Source organism: Coturnix japonica, chromosome 2, assembly GCF_054131305.1.
Source record: "Coturnix japonica strain WE chromosome 2, WE-NBRP24, whole genome shotgun sequence".
Taxonomy (NCBI): Eukaryota; Metazoa; Chordata; class Aves; order Galliformes; family Phasianidae; genus Coturnix; species Coturnix japonica.
Genome location: NC_140664.1, coordinates 105,953,477 through 105,977,438, shown reverse-complemented (window position 1 = coordinate 105,977,438; position 23,962 = coordinate 105,953,477). Strand labels below are relative to the sequence as shown.

The 23,962-nt window shown below is 40.0% G+C and overlaps 1 protein-coding gene across 2 annotated transcripts in view; it reads right to left on the bottom strand.

Annotated features, from left to right (window-relative positions):
- Positions 1–20,915, bottom strand: part of ZNF385D (zinc finger protein 385D) — a 361,757-nt gene extending 340,842 nt beyond the window's left edge. The window contains exon 1 of one of the 2 annotated variants that reach the window (XM_015853987.3): positions 20,601–20,915. In XM_015853987.3, coding sequence (XP_015709473.2) covers positions 20,601–20,694 — 94 coding nt within the window. In that variant the 5' untranslated portion in view covers positions 20,695–20,915. The remainder of the gene's footprint in view (positions 1–20,600) is intronic. The other variant, XM_085538403.1, reaches the window with a different exon arrangement.
- Positions 20,916–23,962: the final 3,047 nt, after the last annotated feature.

Sequence of the window (23,962 nt, the reverse complement as noted above, 5' to 3'; positions counted from 1 at the left end):
AATAACAGATACTAGAAATACAAGTGTTTTGGCAGGTATAGTTATTTTCATGAAGATGATCGTATTGTTCCATTGGTGAGAAACTCTTAAGGTAAAAACATACAGCTAAACTCCTTACCTCATCAAGGCAAGTCATGAATTCACCATAATGCTGTGCCCAAAGTCTCACACACATCATACTCAAAACCAACTAAACAACAGTACAGATGAGTTACAAAGCAGAAAAATATAGAATAGCCAAGCTTTTACTAAGTACAGAATGAAGTCAGAAAACCCACCCATCCCCAGGGACCTTAAAGCAGAGATTAATTGCTTCCACTTTTCAAACTAGATAAAACATTTTTATATTCTCAAATCAAACAGGATGATGTTTACTGCACAGAAGCTACAGACATGCAGGCCACACACCTGCAATGTTTCATAGAATAATAGAACCATTAAGGTTGGGAAAGACCTCCAGGATCATCCAGTCCAACTGTTCACCTACCACCAATATTGCCCACTAAACCACGTCTCTAAGTATCTTACTCATATTTTCATGCCTAATGATCTATTAATGTGATTGACAGCTCTGATATTCTCAGCTGAATGCTGATTTTAATGAAACCTCATTTTCCAAGAAGTGACAAAACATTCTACCAAAATTACCTTTGTCCTAATCATAAATTTCAGCATGGAAGAGCCTCTCCTTTTCTCCTTGATTCTCAACATTATTTTATATAGAAACACAGAAGTCTTTACAAATATAAGTAAATAAATAAATAAAATTGATCTATTGATTTTCAGTGAACCTTGAAAAAAGACTTTATTTGAGCTTATATAAAGCTGCTGGCTCATTTTGAATAAAATATACCCTGGACAATTTCTATAACAGAAAACTCCGATGAATGCACCCTTGCTTAAATCTCAGATTACAGACACCGTGTGATTATTGTAGGCCACACATACACAAGAGAGACAAGCCAAAATTCAGTACTGCAGACTCTAGCCTGTCTGTGTACTGGTTTTGCAGTGGAAAACATCAAAATAGCTGCACAGTGGGCACAAACGGCACAGTTTCAGTAGCAGGGGGCTGCAGCACCGCAGAAACAGCAGAAACCACCCACCTCTCTGAGCATTTCCATCAGCCACAGCGGCCCAGCCCACATAGAAGGCTTAATTTGAGGCTAGAAAAGGTGTTGACTTGGTTTTCTCATCAACACCCAAATCCATGATCAGAAGTGTCTGCTGGTTGATTAAAAATTAAATTCAGCTAAGATGTTCTAGTCCAGATCGTTTTACCTGCAACAAGCTAAAATGTCAGGTTGACTTAGAGCTTCATACTAAATAGGAAAATAATAGGTTTTAGCCTCTTTGTTTCAGCACCTGTACAGAGCGCAACTGGTGTAATTACAGCAGTATATATTTAATGGCATGAGTACATTCAAACAAAAAGCAGCAACACCCAGTTAGGTTATTCTTTTATATAATTTTGAGCTAAACAGCACTGACAGAAAGTTCATCAAAATACATTTCCCCAGATGGACCAGAATTAGATACATATTGTTGCCCTACTCAGGAAGTACAGACATTTTAATGACTTCAGGCGCAAATCACAGAATCTTTACTTCATTTCAGATGTTCTCACATATTAAATATGTTTTCCTCTGTGTCAGAAACACATGAATCATGTCATTTAGAATAGCAAAGTAAAATACAGAAATTCCTACCTTATGAGCCTGAAAAGCTCTGGTAATTGCTAAAGTTGGAAGATTTACCTTAAGGTTCAAATCAAGTTTCAAGAAATGAAGTGAATCTGTTGTTTCTTGCTTTCTGTTCAATGACCTAATTCTAGCTCATAGATGCTTCATATTTATCAATAAAAAATTGTCACACTCCTTGGTAGCTGGGCCGCTGTGGCTGATGGAAATGCTCAGAGAGGTGGGTGGTTTCTGCTGTTTCTGCGGTGCTGCAGCCCCCTGCTACTGAAACTGTGCTGTTTGTGCACATTTATGAAAACAAGGAAGTCCTTGGGAGTTAAGAATCATAATTTTATCTTCCAAAATTTTCCAAGAGCAACTTCATCCATTGACAATGCTTAGAGGTTGATCAGCAGGAAGGAGTCCACTGGTCAAATTAACATTCTAAATCTGTTACCATCATTGGGAACACAACTAAAGACTCCTAGAGAAAACGTCTTCATTTGAAATAATTTTCACTAACAGTCCATCAACATGAGATCTGTTTCTTAACTTTGTGGTATTCCTTTCCTACTGATGCTGCTAAATGATGATGTTTTGATGAGTCCATTCCCATAGCTGATCTCACAGAGGCAACAGCCACCTGCTTAAGTTTTCCAGTTATGTTTAAACACTAAGAGTATTCATTAGCCTGTTCTGTAAACTTGAGCCAAGAGAAAGGAAATCCTGGTCTTCCGCACATCACAGCCTAGCTAAATACCACACACTAACATGCAGAAACAGAGAACACTGTCGGGCTCATTTAGGCCAGTCTCTGAAAATTCAAATTGCTCCAATGAAAGAGAACTAACCAGTAACCTGTAAAACTAAAAGGAAACTGGGAGTGACAGGACTGGATGTTATGAGCAAGAGCTGTTTCTGTAATTCATGCCTCCTGCATTTTAGTTATCATATGTACAATTATATCTGAAATCACTTTTAATTCAAGGATTGGAGGCAAGGGGTTGAATTTAGTTTATGGATGCTACAAACAACCAAAAAGGGTGTTTGTGGAGGGATGTCCAGATGGCAGGTGAATCTGGGTCAACATTGCATCATATGTTCCCTGTTGGAAGCTAGAGGATAGAAAAATGATTCCTTCCTGTAAGTAAGAAGATGGATATTTTGTCTTTGTATAAGGAAGTTATTAGGAATGGATGTTGTTAGGAGGAAGCTGGATGTCAGAGAGAACTTTTTCACATTAAAAAAAAATTTAATTGTATGTAAACAAGAAAATTTAAAACCACACTACAGCTGAAGTTGTAACTACTCGTATAGTGTAAATAGGTTAATAAAACATGAAGTTAATGGACAGAAACCGTCCTCCATTTCCTATCTGGTAAAATGCTGCAGGACATCTGTGAGCATTCTGTGGTCTCTAACTGGCCTCCTGACCTCATCTCAGAGCAAAGTGCTGGGTTTTCTGGGGACTTTCAGTATCAAGAGAGCCCTCTCCTAAAGAGGTGTTTATTTCTGTGTTTGTTCAGCTGGCATTCCTTCATGATCTTTCTTTTTCCAGGTAGTTTTCTCTGCCAGCCTTCTTTCTTGGCTTTCTGCTGATTTTTACTCCAGAGCTCAAGCCCCATCCATCTGCCCTCCTTCCCTCTTTTCAGAGATGCCTCATATTCTCAGCAATTATTTAAGAATTTTCTCCATAGTGGCAATGTTACATGGAACCTTTTAAAGACACAAAACCATAGTTTCAATAAAATCTCAATAAAAACGTCAATAAATTGTGAAGGTCTTCATCCTCCCAAATGGTACCTGTATGACATTACTATCTCATATAACTTGCATATGGATGATCACAAAGCCTTTGCTGACACTGTGCTTGTACAGTAACTGACATGTTCTTGACAAAAAGAATAGGTAGCAGGGTCGCAGACTCAACTCCACAGAACATCAGTAGGTTACCTTGAGGCATGTCTTCAAAACACAGTTACTTGCAAAAAAAAGTCTGGGAAAGGAAAAAACAAAATATAAACACAGCCTATTGGTCCAGGAGTCGTTATTCACACAGTGCATTATATCTGAAGCAGCACAAGTGAATTGACCTTCTAGTTGCTTCCTGTCCTGTATTTGCTTCCCAATCATTCATCCCCACTCCCTCTCCAATGCCCTCACAGACTAGCAGAAAAATAGGACACTTAACTTCCTAAGAGTATCTTTTTCTGCAGTTTCATCAGTTCTCCATTCAAGCCTTCTGAGAAATAACAAATACCAGCCAGAGTTATCATAGTGCTGGCCAGGCTCACCATGTATATTTTCAGTTTTGTTTCCACCTGTTCCAAACTTTGTAAGCTATCCTAACCCAGGCTATTGCTTTGATCATCATTAGCAAACTTCACTCTGCTTTGTAAATGCAAATAAAGCAAACTTGTATAGTGAATGCAACCTGATCCAACAAATTCACATAGCTTTCAAACTCTTCATAGGCAAGTCTTCATAGCCTGGACCTTAAATAAACTCTGACATAGAACAGGCAACAAATTCTAAGTTTGTGTTGCCTGGAGACCATAGATGCCCATTCACCCCATCAGACATACTGAAAGGCCTTTACAGGAAGACCCCATTTTCAATTGCTTATAACTCTGCCACAATTTGATAGCATTTATGCTTTACACTGGTCAATGTCTGTCTCAGATGTTATTTTTGTTACTGAAACAGGACTAAAGCCTTTGGAGAGAATAATGCCATGAAAATCTATAGTTTGCCCATGAATTTGGAGATAACTGGATGTTAATATCTCTGCAGACAGAGGTATACATAAAAACAAACAAAAAAAAAAACACAAAAAACACAGCACACATGAAAAGTACAGTTTTAAGGAACCTTGGGCTGACTATAGAAGGAAACTCTGGCTTGAAACCAGGAAAAGCAGAACTAAGAGTGAGGACATAACTATGAAAGATTGGAATGAGGAGTAACAATGGGAGATAATTGTATAATTGGTCATTTTCTTTGGGGGGTGGGAGAGAGAAGGGGTGATTTTGCTTATAAAAAAAAAAAAACAGATGAAACTCATATGGTTAAGAAAGGCAAATAACACATACCACAGGAGTGACAGACATTAACACATTGAAGAAGAGGATAGGTTAAAAATGTGGTACTAGAAAGCCCATACATGAGAATCAAGAAGGTTTAGTAACATCTCCCTCTCCTCACAGCTGTTGACCACTTCATCCTTCTCCACTGCTGTCCCAGAGGCACAGGTACCTTAAATGCCTGCAAAGTGCAGAAGCTGCTGTCAGGGCTGGCATGTGACTGACTGCTTGCAGCTGATTATCTTTGTTCCACTTGATTACTTCCATGTGTGGTGAATTGTATAGCAGTCGCATGAACTGAAAAAGGCTAAGGCAGGCAGAAAAGAAATCAGTTCCTCTAACCAACTGCCAGTTCCCATGCTGTGCTACCATCCAGCTTTCAAGTAATGTGAATAGCTGCACTGTTACTTTAGGAACTGATATTTTAAACACTGGTCATTGGTAATGTAGGTAGACCTGTTACCAGTTTCACAGTGTAAACTTTTGAGACACAGGGCGCTAACAGACACCACAGTGTAATTTTCACAACAGTGTCTATTTCAGAGAATCACCTGAAGTATCACAGTGTAGCTAACAAAGTTCTGTTTCCACAGACTACTAGAACCACTAACTCCCTCAAAGAAAGATCAAAGTTTGATCTTTCCTTGGTTTCCTAACCATGGCTATACTGCACCATCATTTCACTACCACAAATGCTACCTTATCTTTTTTCCTTTGGTTTAGACACATGCCCTGTCTGGCATTCCCCAAAGAGTTACTGCAGTCAGATATCACAGTGCTTTAGTGCCTCTTCACTGGGTTTCCCTTTCTTTGAAACATGAACGTGATCAGCAACAATTCAAGACAGAAGAGCTCTCTTAGTGCCTGTTCCAATTTCTTCTGACACATCCCAAACACCGAGCTAGCTCCAAAAAGTTCTTATGCCTGCTTAGCAAACTTTATGCTAGAATCATATTCTTGTATTCATAGTCACATGCATTGAAAAGAAAGAGGAAAGGGAAAGGAAGGAAAAGCTTTCACCTTTCAGCCCAGAAAGATCAGTTGCTGTATCCTTTTGCCATTATCTTTGATGAGAGAAAGGACTCCCGGTTCATTCATTACTAGATTTGTGTTAATTGTCTGCAGATCTAAAAATTTATGTCACTTAATAGATCCTTCTATAAGAAATAGATCATGTTGTTATTTTAATAACTCAAGTAATTATTTGATCTTTAACTTGGAAAGCTGCTCTGTTTTCCTCCAAATAAATATAAATTAGATAAATTCCATACAGAAACTTGTAACAAGTATGAATTACATATCTCACAAATCAATCGTATCCCTGCTTGGATAATCATGTTTCTATTTAAATTTTCCATAGCAGATCATAGGTACTGGAAGACTTTCCATTCAGGATTCTCATTTGTTTCTTGGTTTCAATCAAGGGAAAATTAAAACAGCGTCTCTCTACTGCTTTACTCCATCTGTCATTAGGACATTCTTTCAGATGTTGAACTGAATTGATGGTTATTGTTGACTCTCCTTCCTTTGCTTTCTTTCACCTTCTTCTTATCTCCTTTTAAATTCACTGTGCTCAATTTCATGCAGACTCAGCTACAGAATGCCCTTTACCATGAAGTAAAACTTTACTTATTTGGAAATCAAACCTCCCTCTACCATTTCGTCTCCCTCTTAATCACATTATTTGCTATAGCTATCCTTACTGATGCTATACTATTTCATATTTTGTAATTAAAAAATATTCAACGTTTGTAAAGTTAAATTGTTTAAACATGACTCATACTGATGAGCAGTTCTGCAAACTGTCAAAATGTATGCATGCACATTTGGTCAAATGCTACCTTTCCTCAGCTACCTCAACATTTCCAACACAAATGTTTTCAAGAGTCACACACACAAAAATAAATACATAAATAAATAAAATAAAAATCATTAAATAGAAAAGGAATGATAATATTTTACCATTTGAATATAACTGTTTAATTACTTAGTCTCAGATTAACTTAACACAACCAAGGCACTTAAGTTTGTGCATGTCCATAGCCTTCTGTATCTTGAATATTTGAGATATATCAATTTGTAGCACAATTTTTGAGTCTTAAAATTATCCAGAGGATGCCTTAAAAGCGAATAAAGATATTTCCATCTTGTTGGAAAGCAAAAGTGTTTTAGAAGTTACACAGCTAAAATATCATGTATACAAAACAGAGGGGGAAAAAAATGATGAATAGACTTCTGATAAACATAGCTACTACACATATTTTCATTCATTAAACTCTACATTTTTAATTGACAGCATTATAGTCACTGAGAAATGGCCTTATTCAGGAATCAGAACAAGGATTCACACCAAGATATCTATTATTCAAGGTCTTCCTTGAAATCAGGATGTTATCAGCCTTTGGGAAAAGAAAATAATTAATCAAGTTGACATAAAATTGTTTTCCAAAACACTGAGAAGTAGGTCAACAAATAAGCAAGGAAGGTTCCTGCAAAAGTTCTTGCCTTCTCCAGAAAAAGAAAGAAACAAAATAAAATAGCCTTACTTGTTACAGACGCACCTGAAACAGTCTGAAATGAGGCAGTATTAAGCTTTAGTTATTCACAGTTTTCAAATAAAATTTTACCTCACCAGAGGAATAAGGAAAGAAATGACAGTTCTATCTTGACTTTCGCATCAAGATAATTACAGCCATCCTATCTCTGTCAAATCTGATTATAAACCAGGGATCAGCAGGCAGGAGATTAAAAGCTCATCTGAGTATATGCAACAAATGAAATTGATGAGAACTGCCCAAACTGTGTCAGTTTTACAGAAACAGCCAGATTGACAGACTGTTGGAATTACAGATATGAGAGTTCTCATTCTCACTCTGGCTTTGAAATGCAAATGAAAGCTGCTGGAATTGTTGAACAGCAAGTGCTAACCTTTTCATATATAGTGGGTGTCTCCTCATGTTAACAAGATCTGCAGAGCACAAGATCAGCATTATATTAAACTGAGATCCTTGCTGATCCTTGTTTTTTTTTCCTGTTCATATTGGAGATTTTTTCTTCATGTGCAATTTAGGCATTCAATTTTATTCCAGAAGAAAAGGAAGTAATTGTTGCTGCATGTTCTGTTATATACTTAAGACGTGGCACGAACACTACAGTCAATTTAGCACTTATCTACATGCTTGTAGAGGAGCCACAGCCCAAAAAGGAAGAAGTAACCATGCCAGCTCTACGAGCAGCAAGAAACCCTGGAAATGGATGCTTGTATACATAATCTCTATCAGATAGATGACCAAAGAGTTAAAGAACGAGATCTCACTGCTTAAGAGAAAAGTGTTATGTCTGCTTTTTTTCTTTGCCTACTTTTTTCTTTTTCCACCAAAGATGTCTTTTCTACCATCACTTAACTAAACAAACAAATGGTATCTGCTCTTTTTCAGCTGCCACAGTGTGATTTATTTCACCAGATACTTTTTGCCAACTTTATTATTTATCATGCAGATATGATTTGAACACAAAGTGATACAAGCTAGAAATGGGTGTCCTTCAATCGCCTGATGCTCTGAAACCTTTCTAAACACGTACAAATACATCACAGAGCAACAAGTCATCTCAACCTCTACAAGCAAACAAAGTGATGCGTTCTAAGTCTCCCCTCCCACAAGAGACACTTTAGAGAAGTGATGGACACGCACAGGCACTCCTTGTAGTACCTAATGCTAGTTTGGGAGTTACATGGGCCCAAATCTGTAGATGTTCTTTTATGCACAGGAGAAGGAGCAAGCGCATTCAGGGCACTGCTTCTGATAGTGTGCAAATGAGTCTCTCCCAGAAACATGTAGGGGTAGTGGATCGCTGGGACCAAGCAAGTTTAATTTCATTCTCCATGAACTGCAAATGCAATTTCTTTTGCTGCACCCTAGGAAAAGTACAGCAGCAAGACTATCCTCCCACTGTGGATTTACTAAAGTGATGATTTTTCTTTTTTTTTTTTTTTTTTTTTTAATGAATGGAAAAGAGAGAAGAAATTATATGCAGAATAAAACTCTACTGCTTATACATTTTTTTCCAATTATACTGTCTAAAATGGAGTTCACTGACATTTTCAAATAATTTCTTTTCTTTCAGCTATCACTAAAGATATACATACATACATACATATATATATATATATATGTATTTTTATTTTTTTTTTTTTAAGGAAAATCACCACATGAAAAGTCAGAATAATCACTTTCCACATCCTTCCCATCCTCCCACCTTTTCTTTTATGAGTATTTCTGCTTTTATGGCCTAAATTCTTCACCTGAAGTCAAACCCTCTGTTTATGGCATCACAGTGGTTGCTGTGGAGGTGATTATGATGTACAAAGCCAAAAGGGATAAGTTACAAATTGGAATGAAGAGTGGCATCTCGCTAAATCTGTTTAAAGTAGTAGGAGATATCAAGAAAAACCCAATAGCACATACATTGAAAGCAAGCATGTTAACTTTGTAAATGACAGTTTCTTATTGACTTTCATTATCACAACTGTTTCAGATATGTTAATATAACAGCTTTAAAGTGTTTAAGTATACATATGGAAACAAGCATATAGCATGAACAGACAGTGCTAGCACAGATGGCAGCAGAGTCCTAACTGTACTCTTCAGTACTGCCTGCTGCAATTGCTATCTTCTTCTGCAGCAGAAACATACAAACAACAAACTGTGGTAGCATAGACAGTCGCTATGCTCTGACCACAAAAGTACTTAACATCGTCCTGCATGCAGTATGTTTCTCTATGCCAGACTCCAGACTTGGAATGAGTTATGACTAGAGAACACAGATTCCTGAAAAAGCTATTAGTTCATCCTAATTCCTTCTGCTACAAGGATTAGTTTCATATACATCTTCTCTAACATACACACGCTTAAAAATACAACTGTTCAAGTGCAGGTGCTAATCTCAAGAAATGTGTTATATATTAGGAACAGGGGAAATCTGTCTTGCCATTTGTACCACTGAGGCAGACACTAACAAATCTTCACAACGTTGGTGGCAGAAACAATCCTTAATTTTGCCCTATATTAGGAAAAACATAAATGATTGATATTAAATGAATTTATTTCCAAACCTTCCCCCTAACATTGATACCTGAAGCACTACTGGAAGCATGTAGGCTGTAACTCCTTGTACTCTTAACATCCATGTGTGAAGAACATTAGAGCAGATGACAAATTAGAAACTAGAAAGGAACATATACCCACCACATTTGATTATTTTTTTTTCCTGGAACACAGTTTAGTGAAGGTCAAGATGTGATTCCAAGTTAATTGAATGTCAAGGTCCAAGGAAAGCCATGAAGGTTTCTGAGTCAAAACTGTGCTGAACTACTGAACTGTAACATGTACTTAAACTCCATGTTAAAAACAAAAATACACAAAGAGCAGTAGGATAATGTTAAAATCAGGTGCCGAATAAAAACATTAATGCAAGCAAGAAAAAAAAATAATGAGACTTTAATGGCCTTAGAACTCAATCATATCATTTTATTAAGCACAGAAAGTTATTCTCTAAACAATCTTTCAACGTAAGTGCTTTGTGAGTGTCCATGGCCAAACATAACCTATACACAGCTACAGGAGTGATAACTAATTAGTTATGTTATCCTTATAAATTCAGTTATTTAAACAAGCAAGACAATGGCTGTTAACACCAGAAAATAGAAAATGTTTCAGTGGAAAGAAAAAAATAATACTTTCTATTCCAAGAAAACACATTCCCACAAAATCATCATCATTACAAGCAGACTCCGTTTCATGACAGTGCCATTGGGAACCGAAATTCACTGTCTGGTGAAAGAAGATAGCAGGACATTAGGATAAAGTGGAGCTGTAATTCTTTAAGCAGACTCATCAAGTCAGACATAGGGACAGAAAAACCCACCAAATACAGCACACAAATCAACACATGGAGCATCTGTGCAGGCACCCTGAAACTGGGGAGAGTACTAGCAACTTAAATCCAACAGAATCATAGAATTGTTTGAGTCAAAAGGGAAACTCCTCTGCATTGTACAGGGACACCTACAGCTGGATGGGGTTGCTTACAGCCTTGTCCAGCCTGACCTTGAATGCCTCCAGGGACGGGTGGTCATTGGTGGTCCACTCTGTGAACCATCATGTACCTAGACTCTTCATAAAAGAAACCAGAATCAGGCTCCAAAAAGCCTGTGAAAGGTTCCTGATATTTACAGAGGTGCTCAGTGGGCACTGGGCTGGTAGCTCCAGGGTTTCTGTAAGGCTGCATCTTCCTCAATCTTGGCTTGAGAGTTCAATAAGTGCAGTTAGAACACTGTAATACAGGATGTTAGATTCATGAATTATTTATTCATTTATTTATAATCTGATTTGGGCCAGCAGGTTGATGATTCACAGGAATATACTGAACTTCCACAGATTTGTGGGTAAACACTCAGCAAGCATAGGGCCAAGACCTATTCAGGATTTCTACCAACAGAACCCAAGAAATGGCATTGGTTACAGAACATGGTGAAGGAATGCAGTCAGGCAACGCTTAATTAGATACAACACTAGTTCTTTTCCTTTAACATTGCTGAAGAAAGCTGCACAAACCAGAGACTGGGGATCTTAGCCTAGAAGAGAAGATAAAAATGAATATTGAGCCTAGAGATCTAAATCAAACCAGATGCATTCAGGAGCAATCTTCCAACATATTTAAGGAAGAGATGAAGAAAAACTGAGCAGTCTAGAAACTGAAACCCTTGTTCCTGTCAAAAACAAAACAATACAAAACAAAGCAACCACAAAAACAACATAGCAGAGTATTAAGTTTCAGGCTCTTTCCTTAATGACAAAGGACTTCTGCGCTGTAACTGCACAGTGACACTTCAATTACTCAAGCTGTCAAGACCTTTCTTGTAACAAAATTTTACCTGCAATTCTTATTTATGCAACGGAGTGTGTCAAGGCCAGATAACTGGCACACTCCTCTGTATTTATCAGAAAGTTAGTGTGTTTCTAGATGTACTCTAGCATGGGACAGCAAGCTTAAGAATAGCTGCTGTTGTTCTCATGCAGAAAGCCATGCATATAAGCAAATTCATTGTTTTCCATCCTTTCTGAAGCAAACTAGAACAATCCAGTTTATATCATGTTTTACAAATTATGCTTCAGATCATCTGTAGTATCATTTTAGCAACACTTCCACTTGGCCCAATTTCTACAAAGTCACAGCTATCATGTAGAGCTCCCTCTTCTACAGTTTCCAGGCTTGATTTTGAATTGAGGCTTGTGAAAAAAGCAACAGCCATTGTCAGAGTCTGTAAATTCTTCTTCCTTGAATGTTTTCAAGACTGGAGAAGGCCCTGAGCAGCTTGTTCTGATGCCACAGTTGACCCTGAAACTTTACAACTTCAATAGTGTACCCCCTTCTTAAATTACCCTATGCATTCTTCAGTTTCCACGAGATACCCGGAATAGAATCGGAGTAGAATGGATGCAAATAATTTTAACCTGATTTAAAAAAAAAAAAAAAAAAAGAGTAAAAGTACAGCATTTTGCAACATTCCTCTTTTCACACGATGACTAAAAGCATACATCTACCACCAAATCAACTCTGTGGTGCTACAGGAGTAAGATACAGCAAAACAGCTGTCTGTACTCCAGAGTTCACCTTCAGATTTATCCCTTCCTGCAACAGAAGAATTGCTGAGAGTTATTAAGAACTCTGCAAATTTCTCAGTGTCATTTAATCACCACTTCTGTTAAGATGATCTGTCTGTGTCAGCCCCGAGAACAATCTCCAAAACAAAAAAATCCAGGAAGCAAGGTCACCACCTGCTATGTGCACACAGCAAGTGGCCACATCCCACAAACTCAAGTCATTCAAAGATCAGAAACTCACTGTGGTCACCATGTTTCTACAGGGTCCTTTTCCTGCCTTCATATTTGTAAAATAAGAAAAGAAAAAAAGTAAAGTGACTGAAGTGGTACTAATCTCAGTCTAGAGACTAGAAAAAAAAACGCAAAAACTATACATAATAAAAACCCAAACATGCTCGTATTATGATCATACAGTCACTATATCTCAGTGAACAATAATCAGATTCCTATTGCACAATTAATAAAAGCAGTAAGTTCTTTTTTGCTTTGTTTGAACTTATCTTGGTAAGCCAAAGGTCTGGGGTAATTGAGGCTACACCCAGCTGTACCATTACCATAAACAAATGACCAGCCCCTCGGGCTACTTTAGCGTTAACTGAAATCAATACCTGGGAGCAGTGTGGCATAGAGAGCCTACAGAACTCCAACGTCATCCAGACTGAAAAAGGGAAAGACCGTGTTTCCCTAAAGCATTTATTGTGTTCTAAAGATCACTTTCATCCAGCTCTAAAATGGATTTTCTAAGTGTTTCTTGAAATGCAAAATAGCTAGGAGGCCAAAAATGCATACCCTCTAACTTGAAAAGAAAATTAAGATTAAAAATTGCATTCCAGTACCCTCTAACTCAAGCTTGAACACTGTAAACCATATATTAATGAAGCCAACTCTAGATTACTGGGATGTCTTATGCTCAGAAATAATGCAGAAGCTTAGAAATATTCTGCCCAGCACAGAGATTCATCTGTTCTGTGATGCTGGCTGATGTGAATGCATCACAAGGATGCCTTGATCTTTATGAATACAGCTTCAGATCACAGAACCTCCTCTCAGTTGCCTCCAAATAATTATTCTCATGCCCGTTTCTTGACTAGCAACGGCTACAACCTCTCACACGAAATATCAGCAACTACCAGCCAAAAAGAAGAAATTGGTGAAGACACCCAATATACTGCATGTGACTTTTCCCAATCCAGCTTCTGGAGAGGAGAATCTGTTCTCAACTTCCCATTCCTCCCCCTCACTACAAATGCCAGCAGTTTAGACAGCTCTAGTTTCAGAGTTTCAGAGCAGTAAGAATTGATCTAAATACTGGAATAGTTTCTACAGCCAAGCTCAATGCAGTTATTGACAATAACAAGTCTTTTTTTTCCTAACTTTTTTCCACAGGCTCTTGGGTTCATTATCACAAACTAACAGTTCTGCTTTAATCCGCCCTCAGGAGAAGGTTTTGCTCACTAATTTCTCTTCCTTTTTTTCCTGCTTTTCAATACTATTTAGGAGCACAGCATCAACAGCTCTTAAAACATACTGGCCATAGCCAGCATACAAGACAAAATCACAAGAACCATATTAAATAGAACCCATACATTTTACAAATTATTTAAGTTTCATTTATTAAGCAGATGCTTCAGTATTTACTAATCCTTCACAATACAACCTTTTTTTTTTTTTTTTTCTCTCATGGAAATAATGAGAACAATATAAACAACAACACAGTGTTAAGACTACATGCTATTAAATGAGTCAAGGTATAGCCAGTTTAATACCTTTTCAATTAAAGGGCATTTATTTGCAAAGTACTCTATTGAAGTAGCAAGCACTGTGCCATCTGCAAGCCCACTCCTGTGGCAAGAGATGGAAATTTGCATCTGCTGGCACAGACACATTGCCGCGTGACACCTCCATTTACACCATGTCACTTGTCTGTTCCAGCAAAATTATTACATTTCAAAGAATGCCACAACAGTTTTGTTTCATTTTTTATTTAAATCTTCAATATTTTAAGCACCACAGATTTACAGGCCATCAGCAAATCCAGAACATACCAGAATGAACCCACAATAACCACGTTCCTGGTTTATCTGCCATACATGTACATGTATTACAGCTCTGCTATGATTTTGTATGAATGGAAATACTACAATTTCATATATAAGGAGACAAAATATGAAAATGCTACCTTGGAGTTTCATGAGAAAGAAACAGAATCCTGGGAGAATAAAGATATTCCAGGTTTTGTGATGGTTTATCCTGCTGCAGCTCAGAACAGCACTGGGTCAAGTCCAGCCCAAATACATATGGGAAAGCAGTCGGGAGTTGCCACGGTTCCAATCATTATGGCGAGGTAATGAAACAAATTCAGTGCATAAACAGACATTCCAACTTTAGTTAATGGACAAGATGATTCATTGTTATAAAATGGCAAAGCTAAATGGAAAGACAAAGGCAGAGACACTAGACTGAGAACTAAGACTGGAAACTTCCAGATGTGAGTATAAAATGCCCCTGAGCCAGAGTTAGTCAAAATATGAAATACTTCAGAGCGTACTAAAACGAGATAGCTTCTATAGTTCTGTCAGAGTAATCATTTCATCTAGCTCACAATTTAAACTACAAGACTCAAATTATCACGCAAGTGGTTTCTTTCCCATTTTAAAGCACAGTCTGTATTTCCCAGTAAAGTCATTTGTGACCACTGTCTGATTAAAACTCTCCAAATCTTCTTTAAAGAGAGCTCAGAAAAAAAAAAGAAAAAAAAAAAAAAAAAACAGCTGGTTATGGATGGAGAGGAAATCTTCGGTTCTTAACTATATTTTCTGCACAGAAATTGGACTTCAATCATTTAAGTCATCATGAAATTGTACTTGTACTCCTCTAGATTCTAGACTGCAAGTTTGTCATTCTGTTGTAAATTCAGATTTTGAATAATCTATGGTTTTTTAGTTACAGTTGCTTATTTCTAATTGTACAAGTTGCAATGTTAAGGTTTTATTAGCATTATAAACAAATTATTCCATGAGCAAGGGGAAAAAATGGTACATACAGTCACGTAGCAGGTATTTGCAGATTTTATCACGCACATTTCTGGCCAAGAAGAATATTGCCTCTTTCTCTCTTTTTTTTTTTTTTAATACAATAATGTCAGAGTGAACTAATTTGAAAAACACTGCAGAAGCAAAATATTTTTCAAGTATCAAAATATGGCACTTGAGTTACTGAGGACACCAAGCTGCACTGGAGAAAAGGAAAACACACAATGGAAACAAACATGGAATTGAATATTTTGGGTTGGAAAGAGCCTTAAAGATCATCTAGTTGCAAATGCCCTGTTGTGGGCAGGGACACCCCCCACTAGATCAGGTTGCCCAAAGCCCAATCCAACCTGGCCTTGAACATCTCCAGGGATCCACAGCTTCTCTGGGTTTGCTTCACACCCTCACAGTAAAGAATTTCCTTCCTGTATGAAATCTAAATCTATTCCTTTTTAATTTAATGCCATTACCCCTTGTTGTATCATTACATGCCCTTGTAAAAAGTCTCTCCCCATCAGCCAACACACTCAAGTCATTTTCCTCGAGGTTGTTCTCAATCCATTTTCCACCCAGACATTATTTGTGTTTGGAATTGCCCTGACACAGATATAAAATCTTGCACTTGTCCTTGTTGAATTCCTGAGGTTCATACAAACTCACCTCTCAAGTCTTCCAACAAACTCTGGATGGGATTCCTTCCTTCCAGCATGTTGACCCCACCATATAGTTTTGTGTCATCTGAGAAATTGATCAGGATGCACTCAAGCCTACTGTCCATGTTAAAGATGTTTGTCCATGACAAAGATGTTAAAGAGTATCAGTCCCAACACCACTCAGCACTGGACATCAGATCTTCTGAGTGCAATCATCCAGCCAGTTTCTTATCCACCAATATCATGTTGGACAAAAATGCCATATGAGATAGTGTCAAATGCTTTGCACAATGCCAGGTGGATAATGTCATTTGCTCTTCCCTTATCTTCCAGTGCTGCAACCCTGTTGAAGGCCACCACATCTGTCAGGTAGAATTTGCCTTTGGTGGAGTCCTGCTTGTCACCAGCCACTTCTTTGTTTTCCATGTGCCTCAGAATAGTTTCCAGGAGGATCTGCTTCACGATCTTGCAGAATCTTTACACACTCCCTGACTAACGTAACAAGATTCCAGAAGCAGCTATGACAGCTAAGTGTTAGTAGATCCAAACAGAAATAATGCCAACATTCATATGAATATGTAAGCTAGTAAAAAATGGTTTAAAATTTAAAGTTTACCTGCAAACTTATCCATGTGGGCACAGAAAACAGGCTTACTTGCTTTGAGAACTTCTGTTATATTAAGCAGACATATAACGCCTACATGAATTTCAGACATTTACTTTTACAAATACTACAATAAGCCACAGGCAAAAAGTGAGGTGGAAAGAACTACGCCTCCAGCACAACAGAAGATTTGGTTATGACTGCCTGAATACAATCAAGAACATTATTTCCCAGGAGACAGAGAAAGAGGAAAGAAGAAAGCTGACAGCACGTTGTGAATATTTCAGGAAAATGTGTGAAGTGAAGACCATCTGAAATTAGAAAGCTTGTAGGACTCGTTTCTCAGCTATCAATTGCAGAATTAGTCCTGTCCAGTGCCATCACAATCAGAAGTACATGCATATACATCCAAGCACGTCCATCAGAAAAAGCATGACTCGAAGCTTTCTTCCTCTTGTACCTTCATCCTTCCTATCTTTCACTGGTTCAACATAGTGAAATCTAGTTCTCTGGAGCGGTAATATGCTGGAGACACTCAAGGCCAGGTTGGATGTGGCCTTGGGCAGCCTGATCTTGTGAGTGGCAACCCTGCCCATGGCAAGATTAAAACTAGCTGATCTTTAAGGTCCTTTCCAACTGAAGCCATTCTCTGATTCTTACCTGGCTACTACATTTCTGTCACTCTCAGAAGGAAATGACACCAAACAGAAGGGGCAACAATAGTTTATGTCTTGCTTTTTGACAGCTCTAGATAGGTTAAGGCAACAACTAGCTGAAGCAGGTAGGGAAAAAGATGGCTTTGTTTTAATATAGATCACATTTTTTTATTGAGCCCACCTGGGCACGATCTAACATACTGGCATGACACCAATTGATTATATTGTGCTGACTGAAACACAGAGAACTTCCATTCCCTCAATTTGGCACATCGTGAGCAATTAAAAACATATATTTTAGGAAGTAATTGCTGTCTAAAACCTCACAGATGTATACACATAGTCCTATACATACATTCAGCACTATTTACTTTTCTTTTCCCATAGTAATTGTTTCAGTACTAAGGATGCAGAACTACTAGTTTACTACAAAACTTTCACATAGCTTTAAACATGTATATAAAGTATTGCTTGCTCCTCAGCAGTTATTTTTGGTGGCATCAGATAATGTAGACGCCTTTCTCTTTCACAGTTTTTAGTCACAAGCCTTCCATACCTACTCTTCAAGGGATGAGACACTCAATATGTATGCATATACATATATAATCAGAGTTTTGTTGAGTAGTACAGAAAAACGCTACTTAATGTAAACTGTGGTATTCACAATGCTACTATTTAACATCTGCTTTGAGAGGATCTGTAGAATTCTGAATGTATCCATCCTTTTGGGTTTCAAGCTCTTGAGAGATTGTATAGGTAAGAGGCTATTGCCAATCCAACGCTAAATAATTTTAAAACAGGCTTTTTACAACATCATTAACATATGTCATCTTACCACAATCTTAAACTTTTTGTGTTGACAGATTTTCTCTTGCTGTCTAGACAAGTCCTACTTTACATTGCTTTGTATCTTCCATAGTGTCATACTATGTAAAACAAGGTATTCTGTACACATGATCATAGAGAAAATTTCATGTTTGTACTTCATGTTTTTGAAAAGTCTCAGGTCACAATGCCATAAATCTATGATTTGATTACAAAAAAGCATTGATTTACTTGCAACTGCTAAGATAAAGTTGTAATTAGTAAAGCACTCAATAAGCACACTTGATCTCAAAAAGCTCCACATCAAAATAAATCAACTGCTATATTTACTCTCATCAAAGGTGAGAAGAACATCAAGGCTGGTAAATGCAGTCCAAAGGCAGGCTTGCTCACATGTTCACAGTGCCTGAAGCAGCCAGCCAGCCCTAGGTGATGACTGAGTAAATGTATCTTAATCCAAACATACACTGAAATGTTGTGCTTGGTTTTCACCTTGTGTCAATCATAACAGTGTCATTGAGATCCACGGAGCTATGCCACGTTTTACCAACGCAGGTTGGCAGCCAACTGGAATGAGTTTTGCAGCAAAAACAATAGGAAAGAACACAATTTTTTTTCCCTAGAAATTGAATTATTTCATAACCCTGATGCCTCCCTGTTCTGTTGTAAAATATGAATATTTCCTGATCATTCTGCATACATGCATTAATGAATGACAGGACACAGTTAAAATTGCCTACAGCTCACATACCACTGTTTTACTTTTTGGTATATCTTCTAACTCCTCTAATCTTTAGCCTAAACATTAAGTAAATTTTCCACTCCAGTGCAAAGTGGTCTATTATTACCTGATAAATAAATAAATAAATAAATAAGCAAATAAATATCTAGAGTTCATTCTTGGAATATAATGCATTTCTAAAACTTTGAAATTTTAAGAGGCATATCGAAGTAATACTTCACTTCCCCACCTCCACCCCTCCAAAAGAACTCACTGCAACACACACAGTCAGCAGTAAGGACATATGGGTTAGTTTTGCTTTTACCTTACATCTGCAGCTGTTAACAGATAGCAAATGATCTTGCAAATAGGTCCACCTTGCAAATAGACAGCACAGCAGAAAGAGCAATTATCCTTAAATACTCACCAAAAATAATTAGGATGCAAAATACATGTGCTTCAGTGTCAATTGGTGTTCCACAGTGTTACAGTGATTACTTCTATGAGAATTTATGACACTTTACTAAACACTTAAACAAAGCAACAGACTGAGGCACTCTGCACCTTTTTGTTACAGTAGATAAGAACCGACACAAATCTCCCCAACTGAACTAATTTACAGTACAGCTATTTTGATGCTATTCTCATCAGGACAGCATACCATACACTGCAACTTGGCTATAAGGGCAAAGTTTCTGGTAGGAAGGGTTTCCATATGGCCTAACGCCTGCACCGCACTGTTTGCAGGGCACGCTCTGGCTCTCCCCAGGTCTATGTTAGAGCTCCCGTTGCCTCCAGGACATCGCATTTTGGTCTCTGTGCTATACCCACGATAACGGGTCTCAGAGGTGCCACCAACTCTTTTCTTTTTGTGATTCCCCACTACACTCAGAAAGCGCAGCATAAAGATTTACAACCACACGCCTCTATTTTTATTCCCTAGCTGGATAGCACCTCCTCTCCTGCACAGTCATTTCCTCCAGAGTTCTGGTGATACCCACCGACAAAACCTCCGCTCGGACTTTCAGACTCTTTCTTCCTAAAAGAGGAGCAGTTCAGCAGTGCCCGGCGCTGGGAGCCCCCACGCACACCCCGGGGTTCGCCTTCTCACCGGCTCAGAGCCGGCGGTGTCACCTCCAGGTGCCGGGACTCCGCGCTCCCCGCAGCGCTCCGGATGGAACCGTGCGCTTCGCGAAGGGCACGAAGTTCCTGCATGGGCTGTCACGGCCAGCACGGCGAGCACAGCCTTTCAGGGTCGGGAGAGCTGTGTCGGTGCTGCTCAGACTCGGCGATGAGCGTCTTACTCTCCGAGCAACTGATGGAGGACGGGCGCAGGCAGGGCAAGCCTTTTTCACAGCGCCTCCCGAGCATTAAGACAAAACACGGGCATGCCAAGAAAGATTTCTAGGACTCTTCCCAGTTTCGTTGCCTCTTGGCAGCCCGAAAGAGCCCTCCGCAACAATTAAAGAAGCCGCTATGACAGCGAGACGTGGAAACGCACGGAAACAGCGTTCCTCATCCCCCAGCGCCCGCCGAGCCCGGGACGCATCGCGGAGTTGGGGCGTTCGCTGCCCTCGCACCGCGGCGGGGCAGGAGGAGCAGCGGACCCCGCCGCGAACGCCACGAGCGGGCAGCGCGAGTCCCCTGCCGGGTGCTCCCATCCCGCCCCGCGGAGCCCCTTACCGTGCTGCTGCCGGGGCTTGCCTCCCGGAGCCTTCTCCTTCCTGCCGCTCCGCATCCGCCAGCACGCCGACCCTCTGCCCAGCGCGCCGGCCATGCCGCGGGCGGGGCGGCCCCGCGCAGCGCCGGGCCCTGCGGGGACAGCGCGGGGCGGAGATGGGGCGCGGGACCCGGCGGAGCGGGGCGGGAGCAGCGCGGGGACAGCGGTCCCGCCTCCCCTGGCCCGGCGTCAGGCAGCGGCCCCGGACAGCGCCGCCCCGCGCCCCCCGCCCCGCTCCGCCCGCGGGGTGCGGGGGGAAAGAGGAGGAGAGCCGGCGGGGGCGGCAGGGCTATCGGGGCCGGGCGGCTTTCCGGGCTGGGGGAGTGATGGCGTTCAGCGCAACCCACTCCCCACCCCCCCACCGCCCCTCTGCTCGCCGGCAGTCCTCCCACAGCACCTTCCCCGAAAAACGTGTACGTTACCTCCTGCCATCAAAATCACTGCTTCCGCGCTCTCCCGACTCCGGCACGATGAGTAACTCAACCTGAGATTCCCACCTCCCACACACCCATGTGAGCCGAGGCGGTAGCCTCCCGCCCGTGCGCACCTCCTCGATCCCGGGGATTCCGTCGGGAATCGCCCCCCCCTCACCCCGAAGAGGCACTCACGGTCCTTCCATAAGGGGCTGCTCGCAGTGCGAGGGGCGCAGTGTGCTCTGTGCTCACAGTCAGACGCAACGATTCAAAAGTTGCGGGCACAGTGTTGAGATATTAACAATTTTACAGGGAAGAAAAAGTAGTTTAGAACGCTTCTTTAAGTCCCGAGGGTCTGGCAGTGCAGTGCGGAGTTCTTTAAGTATAAGTGATGCGTGCAACTCGTGCTTGCAATCTTACTAATAAATCCACCCATGTGTCAAGTTATTGCAGCCAGTGCTACAGCTCCGGAAAGGTATTCCACAGCCGCTTTGTGATTTTTCATTCGCACGTATCTATATGTCATCATCACCCCCACGAGGCACGGCACTCTGTCTGTGAAGATGCTTTGAAAGGCAGAGAGCTGGCATTCAGGAATTGCACTGATTCTTCTGTTGGAAGGAAAGGAGAAGAGCCTCTGTCCTGTATCTCATCAGTGTTTCCCTGTATCTCATCTATGTTCCCCTAACTTGGAGAAACTTATGGAGAAAATATCGAGGATTTCTCAGTGTGGTAACTTTGATACTTATTCTTTGGAGATTCAGTCAAATCATATTACTATTCAGAAACTGAAAAAATAGAGACTTCCTCTTCAGCTTTGCAACTCCACCAGCCAAAGTGTAAAGGATCCATAGTCTGTGCGGTAAGAACACAGTTTTGTCCTCCAGCCTGAAGTTAAATTGTCTGCCTTGTGAGCAGTGCTCACTGCCCACCAGCTGCCCCTGTTGCCCTCTACCCCACCTGTGGGCTGCAGCTGTGGCGTGGGTCAAAGTGAGAGCAAGCGATGCTGTGCATGCTGCAATATAGAGGTTTCCATCAGTGCCAAGAGTGATTCATGCGAGCAAGGAACGCTGACCTTGACCTGATGTGTACACATGCAGCCTGTGGTGATGAATGTAACAGAATAAATGGCTGGATATGAGTGCTTACTCCCTCTTGTAGGGCTGCTGTTGCTCAGTTCTGTTGCATTGTAACACAAGTAATAACTCATTTGCTTGCCCTCATAATACTGCATTTAGAAAACTGCTATTCTTCTCTGCCTGAAGGCTCTGGAATAAATACACTCCCCAAACAACTGATTTTAATCAAATATATTTCTATCACTCAATTCAGTTTCTGTTATTATTGATAATGACTACACAAGTGGATGTGTGGGCATTGTCTCACTGCTGCTCCACAACAGGGTGGTTTTTACAGCAAATACCTTTTGCTAGATGTACTTCTATAAATGTATTTACACAGGGAGGAGGAGAGAAAAACAAAAGAAAATACATCTTACACAAAGAGCACGAAACTCCTACAGCAATTAGTTAAGATGCAAATTAAGAATAGGGTATAAAATATTCTGTAGACAGTACTCTTTTAAAATGATATGAAATCATATAATCACAGCTTATAAAACACAGAAGTAGTGTGGAAAACTCCACGGTAGTTGGAGGCAGAATTAGTATTCCAGAACAGGTTTAGTAAGTAAAGAAAATAAACCCCCCCCGACCTGCTTACATTTAGAATGGTTTGGATTGCAAAGGACCTTAAAGATCATCCAGTTTGGGAGTTTTGTGCCAAGAGATATTTTTGCAGAACCTTCTACAACCAACATATTCACAGTCCCTTCCTGGAAGGCTGTTTTTTTTTCCGTGTTCAACATTTAATAACTTTCCTTATTTATTTATTTTTTATCAAGGAAAGAGGAAAGTCACAAGGGCCTTCTTAAATATTGCACAGTGTAGCAGCTGTGATTTACAGGACTGTCACACTTATTCATCATAGGCAACTAAAGGCACAATAGAGAACATGAGCAGCAGCATCTGTTGAAAGGGAAAGGTACAGAAATCATAAAATGATAATACTGAAATGTTGTATGATTCCTTTATGGCTCATACTTTCAGTCCCTGAGCATAGCATCATAAATTGCATGCTAATGTTTGTTTGTCCTTGTGTTCCCAGCTCATCTAATGTTGAAGATGTACAACCGGTTCCATGTAGTAACGTGGGTTTGTTTTCCCACTGGTGAAGGAGTGTTTGGATATCATACCTCTCTGTTAAATGTATTCTTTGCGAAGATGCATTAAACAGACTGGAGATTTGAACACATATTCTAAATGTTGCTTACATTGAACTGACTTGCACAGACCTTCACAAAAAGGAGCATTACCATGCTCACTTTTCAGCTGAGACGTTTGTTGTTTTACCTAAGAATATGGAAGAGTTCCCTACAGTGCTGCTTCTCAGTGCTGAAATTATTACACTTGTTTCCTTCGAAAAGGAGAATAGTGAGTACCTCCCGCATCTTCTATCAGCCTGAGGCCATGACCCCAGATCTGGGCACAGTAAGGTGTCAGCTTGGTCAGCAGTAGCAAACCAGCTCTAACCTGGGAGACCCACCACAGTTTTGCCCCAGCTCATCTTCCCACCCCAAACTCGCTGGCAACATGCTTATAAATGTGCCACAAACAAGAATTCCCTCTCACTGCCTTTTGGTACTGAAGATAAGTATGTTATTATGCAGCCAAACAGAGTGGAGCTAGATGGGGCAGAAAAGCAGTTCACATACTGATACCAATTCCTTATAAAGCACTGCTTCACATCTGTAGGGAATCTATGCCCTTCCAGGAAGTGCCTCCAGGTTATATGCTGGTGATTTTATACAATCCTGACAGAAAGCAGAATAACCAAAGGCAGCATTTTGCTGG